The 16,074-nt window shown below is 38.0% G+C and overlaps 1 protein-coding gene across 2 annotated transcripts in view; it reads left to right on the top strand.

The window, feature by feature from the left end:
• Window positions 1–16,074, top strand: part of epg5 (ectopic P-granules autophagy protein 5 homolog (C. elegans)) — a 41,473-nt gene that overhangs the window by 7,010 nt on the left and 18,389 nt on the right. For both annotated transcript variants that reach the window (XM_069187168.1, XM_069187167.1), the window contains exons 5-18: window positions 957–1,093; window positions 3,049–3,156; window positions 3,826–3,899; window positions 6,303–6,417; window positions 7,242–7,356; window positions 7,956–8,106; window positions 9,320–9,481; window positions 10,494–10,651; window positions 11,407–11,561; window positions 12,297–12,437; window positions 12,954–13,118; window positions 13,700–13,822; window positions 14,980–15,242; window positions 15,663–15,803. In XM_069187168.1, the coding sequence (XP_069043269.1) occupies window positions 957–1,093; window positions 3,049–3,156; window positions 3,826–3,899; window positions 6,303–6,417; window positions 7,242–7,356; window positions 7,956–8,106; window positions 9,320–9,481; window positions 10,494–10,651; window positions 11,407–11,561; window positions 12,297–12,437; window positions 12,954–13,118; window positions 13,700–13,822; window positions 14,980–15,242; window positions 15,663–15,803 (2,008 nt within the window). The remainder of the gene's footprint in view (window positions 1–956; window positions 1,094–3,048; window positions 3,157–3,825; window positions 3,900–6,302; window positions 6,418–7,241; window positions 7,357–7,955; window positions 8,107–9,319; window positions 9,482–10,493; window positions 10,652–11,406; window positions 11,562–12,296; window positions 12,438–12,953; window positions 13,119–13,699; window positions 13,823–14,979; window positions 15,243–15,662; window positions 15,804–16,074) is intronic.

The following is a 16,074-nucleotide window of genomic DNA, read 5'->3' as shown; positions in this document are numbered from 1 at the left end:
TGGGTCTGCAGCAGGTAGCCTTTTGATCATGGTCTTATTTTCTTAAAAAACAGTATATAGTTATACATGGTGATGTCAACACTAGAGTAAAAAAGAACAGAATACTTACTTAGTGAAAACAAGACTGTACCGATTATACTAGTGGTTATGATTTTCCCAGAATGTACTATTATTTAGAAAACAACAAATCAAACCTTTCCTGCCTGCACTCATCAGTTGTTCTCCTATCTGGGTTTCCCAGTTAAATAGCCCTGAAGCAAAATCGTAAAAAATATGTGAATAGGTAATCTGAAAGAAAAATAGAATACCCGTAATCGCATAAGTATTCAACCCCTTTGCTTTGAAAATCTTAATTGTTTTAGGTGCACTACATGATCTTACAGAGCAATGCAATTATTTGAGTGGCCTCTGTGTGCAAAAATACTAATTCTCATGATTTCAGAATTAAACCACCTGTCTGTGAGGATTCTTGCTCTAGTTGTGAATTTTGAGCAGATTCAACCATGAAGATTAAGGGGCTTTCAAAGCAAATGAGGGATAAAGTCCCTGAAAAGCAGAGATTAGGGGTATATTAATAATACTTAATATTCAGATTTGTATTGACAGTTTAAGGTGTGATGCCGAGCTCCAGTTCTCAAGGGCCACTGTCCAGTGGGCATCATAGCTCTCTTTTAATCTCCAGCTTCTTAAGAACAAGGAAAAGCTTCAGTTTGTTAAGCTTCTTAATTGTGCCAATAATGAGTGTATTTAGGTAAGTAAGGGTTCAGGTCAAGGAAAACCAGAATCCTTTTGGCCCTCCAGGAAAGGTGCTGTGGTTTAAGGTATAGGTATAGAACTGTGTACATGACTCTTACCCTCTTGAGTGTCTCTGTGTTGTCTGTCCTTGTTAGTTGTTGAAGTTCACTATGTTTTGTAGCCAGCGGGTTTTGTGTAATTTTTATCCTTGTTTCCATCAGATTCCCCTGATCTAGTGGCTCAGCCCTCCTCTTTGCAGCCTCTGAAGGAGAGCATCAGCGTCCTCTTCAGCTTCACTCGGCGGGTCATTGATGATGCTCAGTTTCAAGGAGACATCCACCTCTGGCTGCAGAAACTGGTAGAACACAGCTTTTACCTTTGCTAGAATCCCACATGTTGGTGGAGCCCTATTCTCTGCTCGTACATCAGAACCATAAATTTCAAATAAATGGGAATATGTATCATATATGTGAAATGTAGTAGTTCAGGTGGGTAGCTGCGTCAGCATGCCTAGGCTGCAAAGGAACAAGTAATAGGTTTATTCCATGCTGAAAAAAAGAAGAGAGAAAACACAACGTTTTGGCCGTGGAGCCTACTTCAGGCACTTTGCATATATGTGAAATATTACATGTAATTGTGTAATTTCTCATAATTTCCCTATATTTTTGCAAAAGACAAATTAATATATATTTTGACAATTGAATGCATGTTACAAGTTATTTTTATTAAGAATGATAAATATGCATTCAATAGTGATATTTTATTAGCAAAAGGGTTCCATATTTTCCTAGCAAATAAGATGGGGAAATTAAAGTAGCTATAAATTGATGAGTAAACTTTAGTTTGCTAGAAATCTTTGCAACTGTTTTGTACAGTGCTGTAATTTATTAACCTCAAATATTAACTGTACATAACCCAAAATGAAAACCTAAGCCTGAATCTAAAATTAATTATGATCTCACACCTATTCCAAATGGAAACTCAAGGCAGACTGGGACAAACCCAACCCTTAACTGTGGCAGTCCTCCTGTGCACACAACTCCATAACGACTCCAAGTACGTGCACAAGGGCTTATTCCAAGCTTTTTTTAAGGCAACAAGGCAATGTTAAAAAACCTCAGCCTCCACTAGCACCATGAGGTCATCTCTCCTAGGTTTAAACCTGTTTATTTAGATTTAAATCTCACCCTGTGTACTTCCCTGAGTAGGAAGGCATGCATGGCTGGGGTTCATTAGATTGGGGCAGTAGTGCCAGTGATGCCCAGATTCTTCAAAGCTGCCACACCTATGTACAGTAGGTCCCTTCTGGCATATTTCAGCCAGTGGCCAGTGGGGTTACTGTATCATTCACACTACCACCCCCCCCAAGCGTCTGGGGCTGACATCAGGTCAGTGTGGGGAAGCACAGACAGTCCCTCCTGATATATTGCTCATCTGATTGGGTCATCACTCTTACCCAGGGTGCTCCCAAAAATTTGAATACACAAAGCTTCACAGTCACATCAAAGTAGTAGGTATGGGAGGCTTTATTTCAGGAATTTTTCTAGATTTAAAATAGAAATGTTAAAAAAGCCACTAAAACCATTTGCAACCTTTATACATCAAATTAACCCAGTAATTACACCCGTGTGAGAATACACATTTATACAGCCAACACCAATAATCTAACACTTGACGCCAAGAGTGAGTATTTACAACAGGTAGATCCCCTTTAGCAGCCTCTTGTGGCAGATGGACTGCTAAACAGGCCGAGCCCTGTTTCCCATCCACTTTGTCTTAATCTAAACACCTACCTGACACATCTACCTGATACAGTTCTGTCCTGAGCCCAAACATCAAATCTAACATTAATATGATGGCACCCCAAAGACTACCTTATCCTAACTCTAAACCCAGATTACATTTAATGTAAGCCTATTCATCTACCTGACTCAAATCCATAGTATTGCCAAAAATTAACCCATAGCACTGTCAATAGTAATGTTAATTTATCCCAATATCTGTCCAAAGCCTTAAACCTAACCATAACCCTTGTCCAAAGTAACCATATACTTAACCCAAGACCGCTCATCTAGTTCTACCAATTACATTCTTAACTTATCCTTAACACAGTGTAACCTTACCATCTTTAAACTAGGAATTATAAGTGCCACCGCTAATGTTATGATCAGTAGCCTAAAACCTAACCATCACCCCTATCTCTAATCAAGATGTCTAAGTTTAAACAAAACTGTATTTCATACTGTATGTGGGTAGAGGCTTTTTTAAAATCTGTTACTTCCCAGAGCTAAGGGAGTTTTTTTTGTGATTCAGGTGGCTGTCCTGCACAAGGTGGGCTCTGCTGGTGACCACCTGTACCTGCTCTGCCACCTCCTGATGTGCCCTGCTGGGGTGGGCAAGTGGGCAGTATCTTTTCTGCAGGTAAGGGCCTCCCTTCTGATCGGGCTCAGCTCAGATCTGCAGCATGTTTTCTCTCCATTTTATATTGCCAAGCAATATTAATCTACTGGTCTTGATAGATGCAAAGTAAGTTATAAAGGCAAAATATATTATTAAAATAAAGGATGAATTGGCTCATAAATAGCGAATTTAAGATGTTAACCTGTGATCAGATTTATACACATCAGAAGGATGGAAAAACCCAGTATAACAGTATTATTATTGCTTATTTTTTTAAATAAAAAAAACAGGCAGGAGATCTGGGTTTCTTAGTGTTATTAACAGGTTTAATTCTGTGAGAAGGATGAACCATTAGTGATAAAATCTTAATTTCCAAAACGCCACATATAGATTTTCTGTAGTTTAATTCTTTGCATTCTACTGCCTATGATACCACAACTGTGGTCATTTAGTCATTAGCCAAATACAGTCTGTACGTGGTTATTTTTCTTTATTCTTATTTCAATCAGAAAGTATTTTAAATACATCACTAAGTGTGTCTTGTATGTAGAAAGATTTAGTTTTCATTTTGTCACATTGGTTTATTACAGTATGTGCATTAATATATTTGTTTTCAATTAAATTTGGCAAGTACACCTTACATTGACTCATTTTTCAAGTTGATTTCTTATGCATTTTCTGTTTTTCCAGATAAGAGTGCTGGATAACCCCTCAGGAGTTTACCATTTCATGCAGGCTTTGGCCATCTTGATGTCCCCAGTAAGGTGAGTGTAGTCTGCAGTCCTAGAGGGGACCAGGTGCATTATGATCTTTAGACCAGAGTGAACTGGACTCTAAACTATAAAGAGTATACATATCACGAGAGGCAATGAAAATGCAGTGACATCCTTTAAGGGGAAAACTATCAGGTATGGAAAATAACATAATTTCTCAGTGACAGGTGATGAATGCGACAGAGCATGAATTGTGCTGAATGTCATTTGGGAATGGCGATGACCCAAAGCCCATTCTTTGCTCACATCCCTGCCCTTTAAAAACATGATGTCAAAGAGTCATACCAATCATCTATTCATCTGCAGGATGAACCTGGCTGATAAATTTTGGGGTTAGGAAACATGCCATGGGACGTTAAGTGCTAGAATGTCACTGTGATGGGACAGAGCTGCAGCAAATGCGGTTATTGGCCAATAAATGGGGCGGTGCTGTGGCTCTGTGGCTGGAAGGTTGCCAGTTCGTATCCCGCAGCTGGCAGAGGAATCCTACTCCGTTGGGCCCCTGAGCCGTTGGGCACTGTATAAATGGCTGAACCTGCGCTCTTAAACCAAGCTTCTCTCCCTGTCTCTGTGTCTCACGGACAGCAAGTTGGGGTATGTGAAAAAAGACAAATTCCTAATGCAAGAAATTGTATATGGCCAATAAAGTGATCTTAAATGACAGAACAGTCACATGTGACTAAATCCTTGCCAACATTTAATAACTTATTAATGTTGGGCAACAAGTGGATGAAAGATGTAATTTTCTATGATAAATCAAAACTTAACATACTCCATGTGAATGCCAGGGATAATGATTTGCACAGAACTCTAGTACTGAGCAAGAGTTTTGGTGGAGAGTGTGCAGCATTTGTAAGGTTGTTATAGGTCTTTCATTATGGGACACCTCTCCCACGGGTGCTTACCAGACATCTATATCAGTTAGTGCCTTGGGAGCTTCATGCATGAGTCAGGGCACAGGGTGGGCAATCCTGCTACTAGCCATTGGTGAATGTTATTATGGCATATGTCATACCAAGGGTACTGCATAAATAAGCAAAGCTTAATTGCCTCCTCTCAGTTGTAAACTGTCTAGCCTTTTCAGTAGTTTGTTGTTAATTGAACCAAAGATCTCGTCCAGCCATTTCTTGAAAGTAGACAGGGTATCAGTTTCAACAGCAATGTCTGTGTAGTTCATTCCATACTTTCACAAGATGTGCCTATTATTCTCTGAAATGCACTTACCAGTTTGGACTGACTCCTTCTTCTTTCTGCATTGGTTAACTAAACCAAGCCGTGAGTTTTAGTCAATAGAATGGCCACTAGATGGCACTGCAGTTTTTTATATTTCCTCTGAAGGCAATTTAGAGGCCATCCCTCTCTCTGGTTCTCCAGCAGAATACTGTTCAATTGATTGCTTCTAGTTACTTCCGTTTGTTATTAAAAATAATAAGTATGCTAATATTAAGTTAATTAAACTAGTGCTAAAATAATATAATTTTCAATCTTTCACAGCAAATCTGGAACATAGGATTATTATAAATTAGATAGAAATACTCTGATTATACAGAAATACTCTGACATTGCATTTAAAAAATACTGTATGCCTGCCCCTTTCCTTATCAGTGTTGTAGAGCTGCCAGCTTGCCATTCACAAGACACAGTTTTGAGAAATTAGACATGGGAAGCTTCTGCAAGGCTGCGGGTTACCCCCTGGCTGTAGAATGAGGATGTTAGCACCCGCATGCAGAGTGAAGCGGTGCCCGAGAGGTAGCTGCAGAGGTGGCACTGGCGTGAGGAGGGATGCAGAAAGATAAAGGAAGAGAAAGGCTTGCTGTGGTATTAATAACTTTTCAGGAAGTGATATCAAAGAGAATCATGAGTTAGAGTAGCAAAGATGATGAAGCAATGTATTTAGTTTATCGTCTGTTATCTTTTCAGAATTTCCATTAAAAGCTCTTATTTTGCTGACAGTGTCCTTTGTAACCAGTTAAGCTTGATTTCTCGTGTTTTATGCATGCATTTTTTTAATGCAACTTTTAAAACAACAGAACTGTTGCTACTGACCTTGTCATTCTGTCTTAGAGTTAACTTCAGATAAAGTTGACATAAGCACTAAAAACATATCATTGCAAAATTTGTAGCCCTCCAATTTAACCTTGTTTTGAAACTTTTATGTCAAAGACAGCATATACAAGCAATATGTATCATCAGAGTTACATATTGAACTATGTATACAATAAATGATCTTACCTTAGACCTGAAGTGTTTCAGGTGTGTTAAACAGATTAAAAGCATTTGAAGTTAAAGAATATAGATTCTCGAATACAGAAACCTAACCTAGCACAGATCAAATCCACTGGCCTTCAGACTTCTGCAGTGTATGAGCTCCAGGGGGTTATCTGTTCTCTGCAGCAATCGCGAGGACTTCCTTTGCCACATGAAGCCCTGTGAGAGGACGGCCAACTCCAGCTGCAAGTCAGGAAAGGAGTCTGGGAACTGGACGCTGGTGGACGAGGGAGGAGAGGAGGTGACGAGCTGGCTCTGTGTTTAATCCCCACCGCAGAGGGAAACTGTGATTTTATAGATCACTAATTATTGTAAAAATATTTTGAATAGAATAAGATCAAGTTTTAAAAATATATGCTACAGAAATTACAAAAAAGTCATTCTTCATCCAAAGCAAGTGGAAATTGCATGTCTACTGGGTAAACCGAACACAATGACTAATTCTGCCATCCTTTTTGTAAAGCCAATTTTTAATTCATTTTCATTTTTTCCTAATCCCATCAAGAAATCAGCCCTGCCCACATTATTGGTACCCCAACCCTCATGGCTTTCTACCAGAGGACCCTATAGACAACTCACCCACAGACATGAGTCTCAGAGAGCTCCATGTAAATGATATCAAGATCCAGTGGAGCAAAGGGACAGAATATGGAACCTCACCTTGTGTTTAGCTGCAGTCAGACAACCAGATTCGTTCCTGCTGCTTTGAGAGATCAAAATTGAGGTTATCATATACTAAGGGTACTACAGTATGTGCATTTTAAGGAATCTGTAAATAAGGAATATCTTTGTTCAGAATAGTGAACAGAGAAACTCTTATTTCCTAACGTTAGCCACTTTTGGATACTCTCACATGTGTTGATAGGTACAGTATACATTGTGCTCTGGACAGAGCATATAAAATGCCATAGGGGCAGGTTTTATGCAGTGATCAAGTAAACTCTGAAGAAAATTTAAATCATTCAATGGTTAGGACTTTGTCTTTATTGGTAGTATTTCTGCCTTCTGCTGAATTTCACCTTCGTGCAGCCAGAAAGTTTTTTGACAGACATTTCTCCTCCCCAGGATGAAGATCCTGAAACAAGCTGGCTACTTCTTGCTGAGGATGATCTAATTGCTCTGTTCTCTCAGTTTCCATTTGATGAGCTTTTCAAGCATTTGTTAGGAATGACCTCAAAAGGTATACAGTCGAGTGCTCTATTTGATACATTTTTTTCTCATGTTTAGTGCCAAATGTGTATATAGTATGATACTTTTTTGCTGGTTTTTTGCTGAAAATGCCAATCTCATGTACATTTTTAATAATAATAATAAGAAGAAGAAGAAGAATTGCTTACACATATAGCGCTTTTCTGAACACTCCACTCAAAGCGCTTTACAGGTAATGGGGATTCCCCTCCATGAGCAAATTGTTGCTCATGTTGCTCTTTCATATAAAAGCAGTACAATTACAATTTGTTTTACATATCACTAAATGTAGAAAGTATTATTAATGTCATTCTTAATCACAATTTTATTAACTAGATTCTGTAATCCACTTTTTCTTTGTTATTCCAAGAATCATCAGCCTTACAATGGGTCGCTATAAAGTCACAGTAGAAAGCCTTGACAAGGAATAATAATGAGGGAACATTGAACAACAGCTGCACAGTCTGTAATCTAGAAACAATGCATTGAGGACATCTTGGCAGCTTGAAAGATCATCAGAATAGTCTGATAATTACAATCCACATGCTCCTCTGCCCTAATTTGGCTCTTCCTCCTGTTATTGCTGTCTAGATAATTATCAGCCTCAGGCAACAACCAGCCAGAAGATGATGAAAATCTTTGCTTTTGCTTCTTCATTGGTGGAACTGTTGGCTTTTGGTCTGGAAACGTACAACAGAGCTCGTTATAGACAGTTTGTAAAGCGCATTGGATACATGATCAGGTAGGTAGATTACAGGTTCCTTAAATGTATCCTGCAGGGGTTAAACTAAACAAAAGTCTCTCCAAAGTTTATCGTGATTTCTATTGTGTCTTAACACAGTTGTTAGCTTTAGCCAGAAGAGCCACTGTCGTTCATAACATTATGTTCTTGCAGTTGTGGAAGGCTGTAAGCAGCTTTATGTTTCTGAACTTGCCTAGATATTTTATTGATTGTTATCCTTCAAATAGTCAGTCCCCTATTTAACCATCTTCTTTTCGTCATACATTATTTTTCATCTTCTCATTCTCTTAAATTTTAAATTTATTTAAATATCACCTAGTATTTTAAAATGCTTGATTGCCAGTGCACTCATCATTCTGCTGCAATCCTTGGACCTAGAGAGAGATGAAGACCACATCTACTCTTCCTACACAATGTCCACTGGCAAAACCATTCGATTCCCTTCATAGTGTCAGTGCTCACCCACAGCAGATGTTAGGCATCAGATGGAGGACTAGTGCAGATTTCACAGGTTTACAAGCTCCTGATTGGCCACAAGAGTTACTGTTGCATGACAAATGAAATCCTCTATTGTTAAAGCCAAATGTTATTCCTTGTATCAGTAGGTACATTTGCACTTGCATTCTAGAATTGTACCTCTAGGATTCTGATATGATCTGTTCCAGAACTGAATATGTAAATATGAAAAGGCTTTCTCTATCTCTTCTGGAGGAAGCTTGTGTTCCCTTTTTATCTGAAGATGTCCTTATGTTATACTAAAAACATTCATGCCATGAAGTATGACAGCACCATCAAGAGATCATAGAAGACTTGTTTTGGTGTAAAATTAAGTTATGCTTATTTTGATGATAATACTTTATGTTGAAACTATTTTCTATTTTTGCTTTAATTTTTCAATTTCAAGAGCCAGAATAAATAATAGGGTGATATGAATGCGCAAATGTTTGTGGGCAGTCTGTGCTTTCCGTTGGAAATTTTTTTTGAGATGTTCAAGAATGTCTTTTTAGCAGGTTTAAACTAGCAGATTTCCAGTCCGTACTAGAATGCAACTTTTTAAAGCAGAAGAGGATGCTTTCTGCAATGTGTTTGGAAAGTGTACATTTGCCGCGTGATCATTCATAATCCTTGTTGACAGCAGTACATGGAAAATTGTCTGGGCCGATTTAAATTATAAAGATCCTGATATAAATTGATTGACCCGTCTTTCCGACAGGATGACGCTGTGCTATGTGAGTGACCACTGGGCTCAGTATGTCAGTGTGAGTGGGGTTGGCAGGACCACGATGCAGGAACAGTCTTTTTCCATGGAAAAACTGCAGGTGGAGTTTGACGAGCTCTTCCTGAGAGCTATGCTGCATGTGCTCAAGGCTAAAAGGTGGGTAGGGAATCAAGGGCTGACTCAGTATTGTCCCCTTTAATCTGTCTGTGTCAGGTCTGTCTCCAAACAGGTGCTGAATACATAATTATTATTGTAAACATTATTTCAATGTAGTATCTCAAAGCGCTTTACAAAACAAAAATAAGGATAGCCAGTTACAAAGTAAGTATATATGAGAAACAGTTAGAAGTGCAGTAGAAGTTAGGAAATGGAGCAGACACAGTCACTAATTCACGACGGACAGCAAACCACTGTGAAACAGAGACTTTATTAAGCCAAATGTCAAGACAGACTTGCTCTAAACTAAATCACCACCAGTGAGTCCCTTTATATACTGTACCAAACTAGCCTAAATTAAACCCATGTGCTCTCAGCCCTTCATTAAGTAAATAATCAGTGGACAACATGTGAACCTGTGTATGACCAATAATGACGTCTAGTAGCAGGTCAGCTAAAACTGTCCTTTCTATTCCTGGCTTGTCACAATGGTTTTCAGCAGGAAAGACTTCATAAATATAAATAATAGGAAATGCCATGGAGTCATATGTTGCCTTTGTATGCTACTTCACAAGACATACATTTTTCCAACAAACCCACCTTAAAGGCATCCTAGAGAAATGTTTTTTCCTAAACTCCTAAAGCACTTTTTTTATTTTAAGATCCACAAAAAACTCTGTCTTAAAAACAAACATTCCATGACCTCAATGACTGTTCTTCTTTATAGTGTTTTAATTGACACACTGTGAAGCTTAACAACATGAAGGAAATATACTGTGTTGTATTTGTCTTCTTTTTTTTTCTATGCACTTGTAAGCTTTTGCCAGTTTGCTGTCTTTTCCACTTTGCATTTCTTGGGATTTCTTGTTGAAACGTTTCCTGCACATATAAAATAAGCAATTAGTCAGTTTTCTGGTTGATATAAATGTCTCCTCTAAGTCATTCTTGAAAATGAGGGAAAGGGACATCTGGTTCATGGTTTTGAGTTAATTCTCTAACTCTTTTGTGACAGGCTGGGGATATGGCTGTTCATGTCAGAGATGCCCTATGGAACGCTTTCAAATACCATGCTCTGGAAAATCTTCTACATCATGCAGTGTACAGAAACGGAAGGCACAGACTGGCGAAGTTCCAGTCTTAGTGTCGAAGCCTGTATTCAGAGGCTGAAAGGTGAATATTTTATTGTTTTGTTTTGTTTTGTTTTGTTTTTTTAAGTTCACTCTGAGAGTGTGAGGCTGTACTGGTGTGTCGCACTTGACTCTGCCTTTTGTGAAATTTAGATCATTTGGAAAATAATTGGTATGCAAATAACGCTCAAAAGTGAATTCCCTTTATTGGTAATGGTCATGACATTAAGGAGTGGGTGGTGAGTAAATTACAACTGAAATTACTTCTGGAATTTCCAATGTTTGTGTTAGGACTTTTCATTGTGGCATCGTTGATCCAGTGAGTGGCTGTTTTTTTTTTCTTCCAAAATTGAAGCAAAAAGTGACTTTGAATATAAATAGGATTTGTTTTTTTGTATTTTCCTCCTTTCATATTGCTTGCTAACTACCTATAGACCGAATGACGTAAGACATTACACAGAAAAATTGAGCTAATAAGCAACTGCATGTTTGGGACAAAGTGCAAAAATAGTTTAGTTTTTTAATACAAAGGTATCGTATTTCAATACCAGTTTTAAACCTATATATAAGGAAAAGTCTGCAAACCAGGTATTTGCTGTATAGTAGAAACTAAATAACAGCATTCTGATCAATTCCGTATTGAGTCCCTGTGGCTTCTATTTTTCTCTGTGCTCTGTCTCTTTTTTGAAAAGGCTGTGTTTTTGCAGTAGTTTGATTGTCAGTGAAGAAAATATGCTCTTGTGTCTGAGGTTGGCAGGGCTCTCATTCTTAAAGGTGGTAATATTTTTCCTTTTGCAGACCCAGAACAGCAGGAGAAGTTTGAAAGCTGGCTGTCGGAGATAAACAGCTCTGATGGGATCTGCTTACTCACTACATTTGCACACATGGCCCAGCCCAAACGCACTGATGCAGACCCTGAGTTTGTCCAAACAATAGTGCTGCAAATATATGAGGTATGGAGAAAGTTCGGGGGCTGGTTATTTTCCTGTGTGTCGTCCAATTAATGTGTTAATGATTCATAAGATCTGTATGTAATATTTTAATCACGTACATTAATACTCATGTATGTATGAATAAGACTGATATTACACAACTGAAGTGCTGGCTTAGATTAGATATCAGGATAGGCATGACAGATAAGGAAATCCAGTGTTCATCTTAACTGGATTGCCTAGAAAGAGTAATAAATCAAAGATAATGCATCATATTACTCAAAGTTTATAATGTCTGAACACACAGATGGGTCTCTAGCTTTGTATTGAGATAACTTTAAGCTACAGGTGCTTTTTTTATCTTAATTACTGCTTTTGAGAAAAAGAGAAATTTATACTGATGCAACATTGATCTTGGACTGCATTTGCAGATTCTGTGTCAGTGCACAGCTGCTTCTCTTTGGGGTGCACATTGTTTTAATTATATAGAATTTAAATGTCATCACTTCTAGTCTTCAGCTGTGGTGTATTCAGATACAGGTTATGTTGGTGATGTTTTCCTCTATTATGTGCCTGAGAGGAAGCCAATTTACGACCAGAACTGTTTGTAGTTTTAGAATGTAGAAAATTACTTGAAAAATTATTTAAACACATTTTTGTATCATTTACAATACTGGTTTAGGATTAACTTAGTTTAGCTTTAGATTCAGGTGTTTCTGTGTAGTCCAAGGCTCAGTGTTTATCTCTTGTTGTCAGGTGTCCTACGTTAGTGTGGCTACAAGAGAAACTTTCTCTAAGGTGGGCCGGGAACTGCTTGCTGCCATAGCAACGGCCCATCCAAGCATCATCTCTGTGCTACTGGAGCGGCTCCGGGAAACCATTGACAAAGTGGGAATGGTGGGTCAACCTTTTGCTCTGGAGTATTCAGTAACAGCTTAGCATCGGTTTAGAATTGGTTAAAAACAAGGTGACAAGATAAGAGGAATTGACAGAGTGCAGCTTTGGTTGAGGGACTGCAAATTCGTGTTAAACCCTTTATTCCAACTTTGTCTCTAAAGTAAAGGAAATACATTTTGTAGAAGTGGTATTTACTACAAATATGGCTTTTCTTTAGTTCTCCTCATTACTTTGATTCCTGTAAATTGTAATCCTGCAGTGTTGTACAATACAGTTTGGTCATTAGGCTACTGGTTAGACATCAGGTTAACTTTAAATTCAAAATTTAAAAAAGTGTGCTTTAAATTTAGACTCTGTAAGAGTCCACAGGCATATAGACATTTAATTGAATGTACCCTAAAATGGAAGCATTACCTCAGTGTTCGACTGGAATCACAGAAAGCTTTTTCTAGCACCTATGGCTATAAATAACCTGCGCTGGATGGTTTTAATAACCTGGCTTATTTTTGCTGTCAGGTGTCCCTGTATTTGTTCAAGGAGCTGCCTTTGCACCTGTGGAAGCCTGTGGCTGCAGAAATAGGCGTGATCCGGGAGTGGCTGCTGGGATACAGTCTACCCGCTGTGGAGAACAAACTGGCCTGCATCATTCTGGAAGGGCTGAACTGGGGCTTCCATGAACAGGTAGGGTTAGGCCTGTGACTGTTTCCAAAGTTGCACTTGTTAGCATGGCAGTGTGCCTGATCGAAATTTAACAGAGCAGGATTTGCACACAACTGTTTATCTTTAACAGGGTTTCTGTTTCTGGTCTGACACATCCTTTTTCAGAACTAGAATGTATGTATATTTATGGTGCAATTTCAATATGTGTACCATCCGTGCATTTGCAGCATGTTCAATTTAGCAAGTGTGTTTTCTTTTTGGTCTCAATTGATGTTTTTTTCTCCTGTTAGTGAAAAATATGAATGAAATGCAATCCAGTATTGAGTTGTTACTTTCCACCAGTATTTTACAATCAATTAAATTCTGAAATTTTTAAAACATGGCATTAACTTTCTCTCCAACATATTAATTTGTTAGGGTGAGTGCTGTCTGTCTGGCAAGCAGTATTTCTTAGCTTGGTGTGTGGTACTGTAAGAAAGAAAAATAAAATAATACTTTGTAGTGCAGGACTTGAAGTTGTGTAGGTGCAGTATGCATGCAACAAAGAAAGTAAAGGTCTTTCCTCTGATTGAGTTACATGCAACACTCTCCTTATCTTACAGAGTGACTGCCTTGTGCTTGATCCTTCTTTACACTCTGAAGTAGCTTTGCTGGTTGTGGAAGCTTATCAGAAATATCTCACTGACAAGCCCTACAGCGGGATCATCTCTGAGAGCATCAAGCAGGTTGGCTGATTTAGTCTTTAATTACTTCTGTACTGTTTAAGTAAATATAGTCGGTGTGTATTCATGCATTTGTCCTAGAAACATTCTGTTGATGTCTTTGTGATATGGGATTTATAGACTGATAAACACAAAGAAGAAATTGCTCATATTAACTAAGTTTCTTTCAAAAGAGTTTTTAATGTCTTAAGTGGCAGTTTTCTGATATTTCTTCCGATGGAAATTTTTTTTCTGAAATTAACATTCTGCATGTCAGTTGTTTCCATAGAGCTGAGTGCTTTTTTCATCCCACGTAAAATTTAAGTGCTTTTCGAATAGGAATGAAAGAATAAAATGCATAGGAAATCTGGCACAACGGACCAGTACTAAGAAGAGGTGTTAAAGCTCTTCATCGGATTATGAGTCTGGCACCTTGTCATTGCTTTACGTCTGACAAATAAGTGGTTTTGTCAGGATATAATACAAAAGATGACATAAGGGTTCCCTTTTAACACCACATGGAAGGTCAGCTGTCTGGCATTTGTGCAACGCTGAGGTCTAGAAATAGGTTTACTTTTTTAATAAAATAAAAGTGTAGTTTATATTAATTTTTAATGAATATTAAGGACACAAGGCCAAGAGGAAAGATAATAATGCAATGTTTTTGGACATTGGAACAGCTGGAATACATTATCCCAACAATTAAACTGCATTCAAATGCAATCCTCCCTTGAAACCTGAAAGCTTAGGCTGAAAAGCTATAGAATAGTTGTCCCACAAGCAGTAATGCAAGTTAAAATGAGTATTTTTTTTTCAAAAACATAAGTAGTAAAATTGGACAAACAATATAATTTCACACATAATAGTTTGTTCTTAAAATAGTTTTCTGTCACATAATCGTTGAATGCAACATATTGGTGTACAGTTAATATTTTCTATATACACTGTTTTATTGTTGTCTCAATGAGACCAAAGGAAGTTTTCCACTGTACAGTATGTGGACAATATAGTAGATTCCTATTGTGATTTCAAGGTGCATGAGCTAGAAATTGATGTAGCACCCTGCACACAAAAACTGACTGAAGAGCTTGTGCTTGTTTAATATTTTTCTAGTTTTATGTTCTATTCAACAAATGAACCAGTGGGTTCTAATCCCTACACTCTACTCTTTGTGCTTGTAGGTTTCCTATCTAGCCAATGTGGTCCGCATGGGTCATACACCAGAAGCCTCCTTTAATCAGTGGGCATGGGATCTTGTATTACGACTGAAACTGCATGCCAATGACCGCTGGCCCCAGGATGCCTGGTCCCCCCTGCCCTCTACTAGCTTGGACATCCCAGAAGTCACAGAGACTCCCACCATGCACCCTGTCTTCAAAGCAGTGAAAGCTGGAATACCAATTGGATGCTTCCTTGCTATAGTGATGACCACACTCGGGCACAGGTAATAATGGATGCCATTTCAAGCCATGACACAAATGACAACTGGATGAGATTTACTTCTATTGGGATGATGTGGGTTTCATCTACTCCATTAAAAATGTATTGTGTTAATACATAGCCTCTTGTCAATTAAGATTTTTCCTTCTTTTAATTGTTTTTTTGTATAGGTTTGTTATACTGTTTTTATGTGATCTGCTCACATCACGATTCTAGATTTTTCTAAATTGAAAATTATGGAGCATGAAAGAAAAATGTTTTTAAAGAGTAAAGTATCTGCAATTCTGTATTAAAAAAAATTCTGAGTCCTTTATTTTTTTCTCTTTGTCTTGCTTATTATGTGCTCCCTCTGTACAGTATCTGTTATTGAATGCATTGAAGTCATTTCAGACGTTGTAGGTTATAAATCTTTCTGGCTTTGCAGGCTTGAGCAGTTTTGCAGTGAGGGAGTGAGTTTGCTGAAGATCCTGGTCCAGTCACGCTACCTGCGAGCTGTGGTTCATGTCCTTGAAAACCTTCTGCCTTTAGTCTACCCTTGTCAGTATTATCTGCTCAAGAATGAACAGTTAAGGAGCACTTTTTAATACTCTTCTTCCCGTGTTAACTTGTTTCAATATAGACAACAAAGTGTTCAGATATTGTTCTGTCTGAGAGACACTTTCATAAAATGACAGAATTGAAAAGGACACTACTAAGTCAAAATGAAAAAAATATTAAATTATCAATTAAGTACAATGAAATTACTTACATTGTTAACCTGTTTTACTAGCTTTTAAAAATTTCAGTCTGCCCATTAAAGTAGAAGGACAAATTAACAGAGGTAAGTTATTATAAGT

Source organism: Lepisosteus oculatus, chromosome 3 (assembly GCF_040954835.1).
Source record: "Lepisosteus oculatus isolate fLepOcu1 chromosome 3, fLepOcu1.hap2, whole genome shotgun sequence".
Lineage (NCBI taxonomy): Eukaryota > Metazoa > Chordata > Actinopteri > Semionotiformes > Lepisosteidae > Lepisosteus > Lepisosteus oculatus.
Note: the sequence above shows the minus strand (reverse complement) of the source record. Positions and strands in the feature narration are given on the sequence as shown.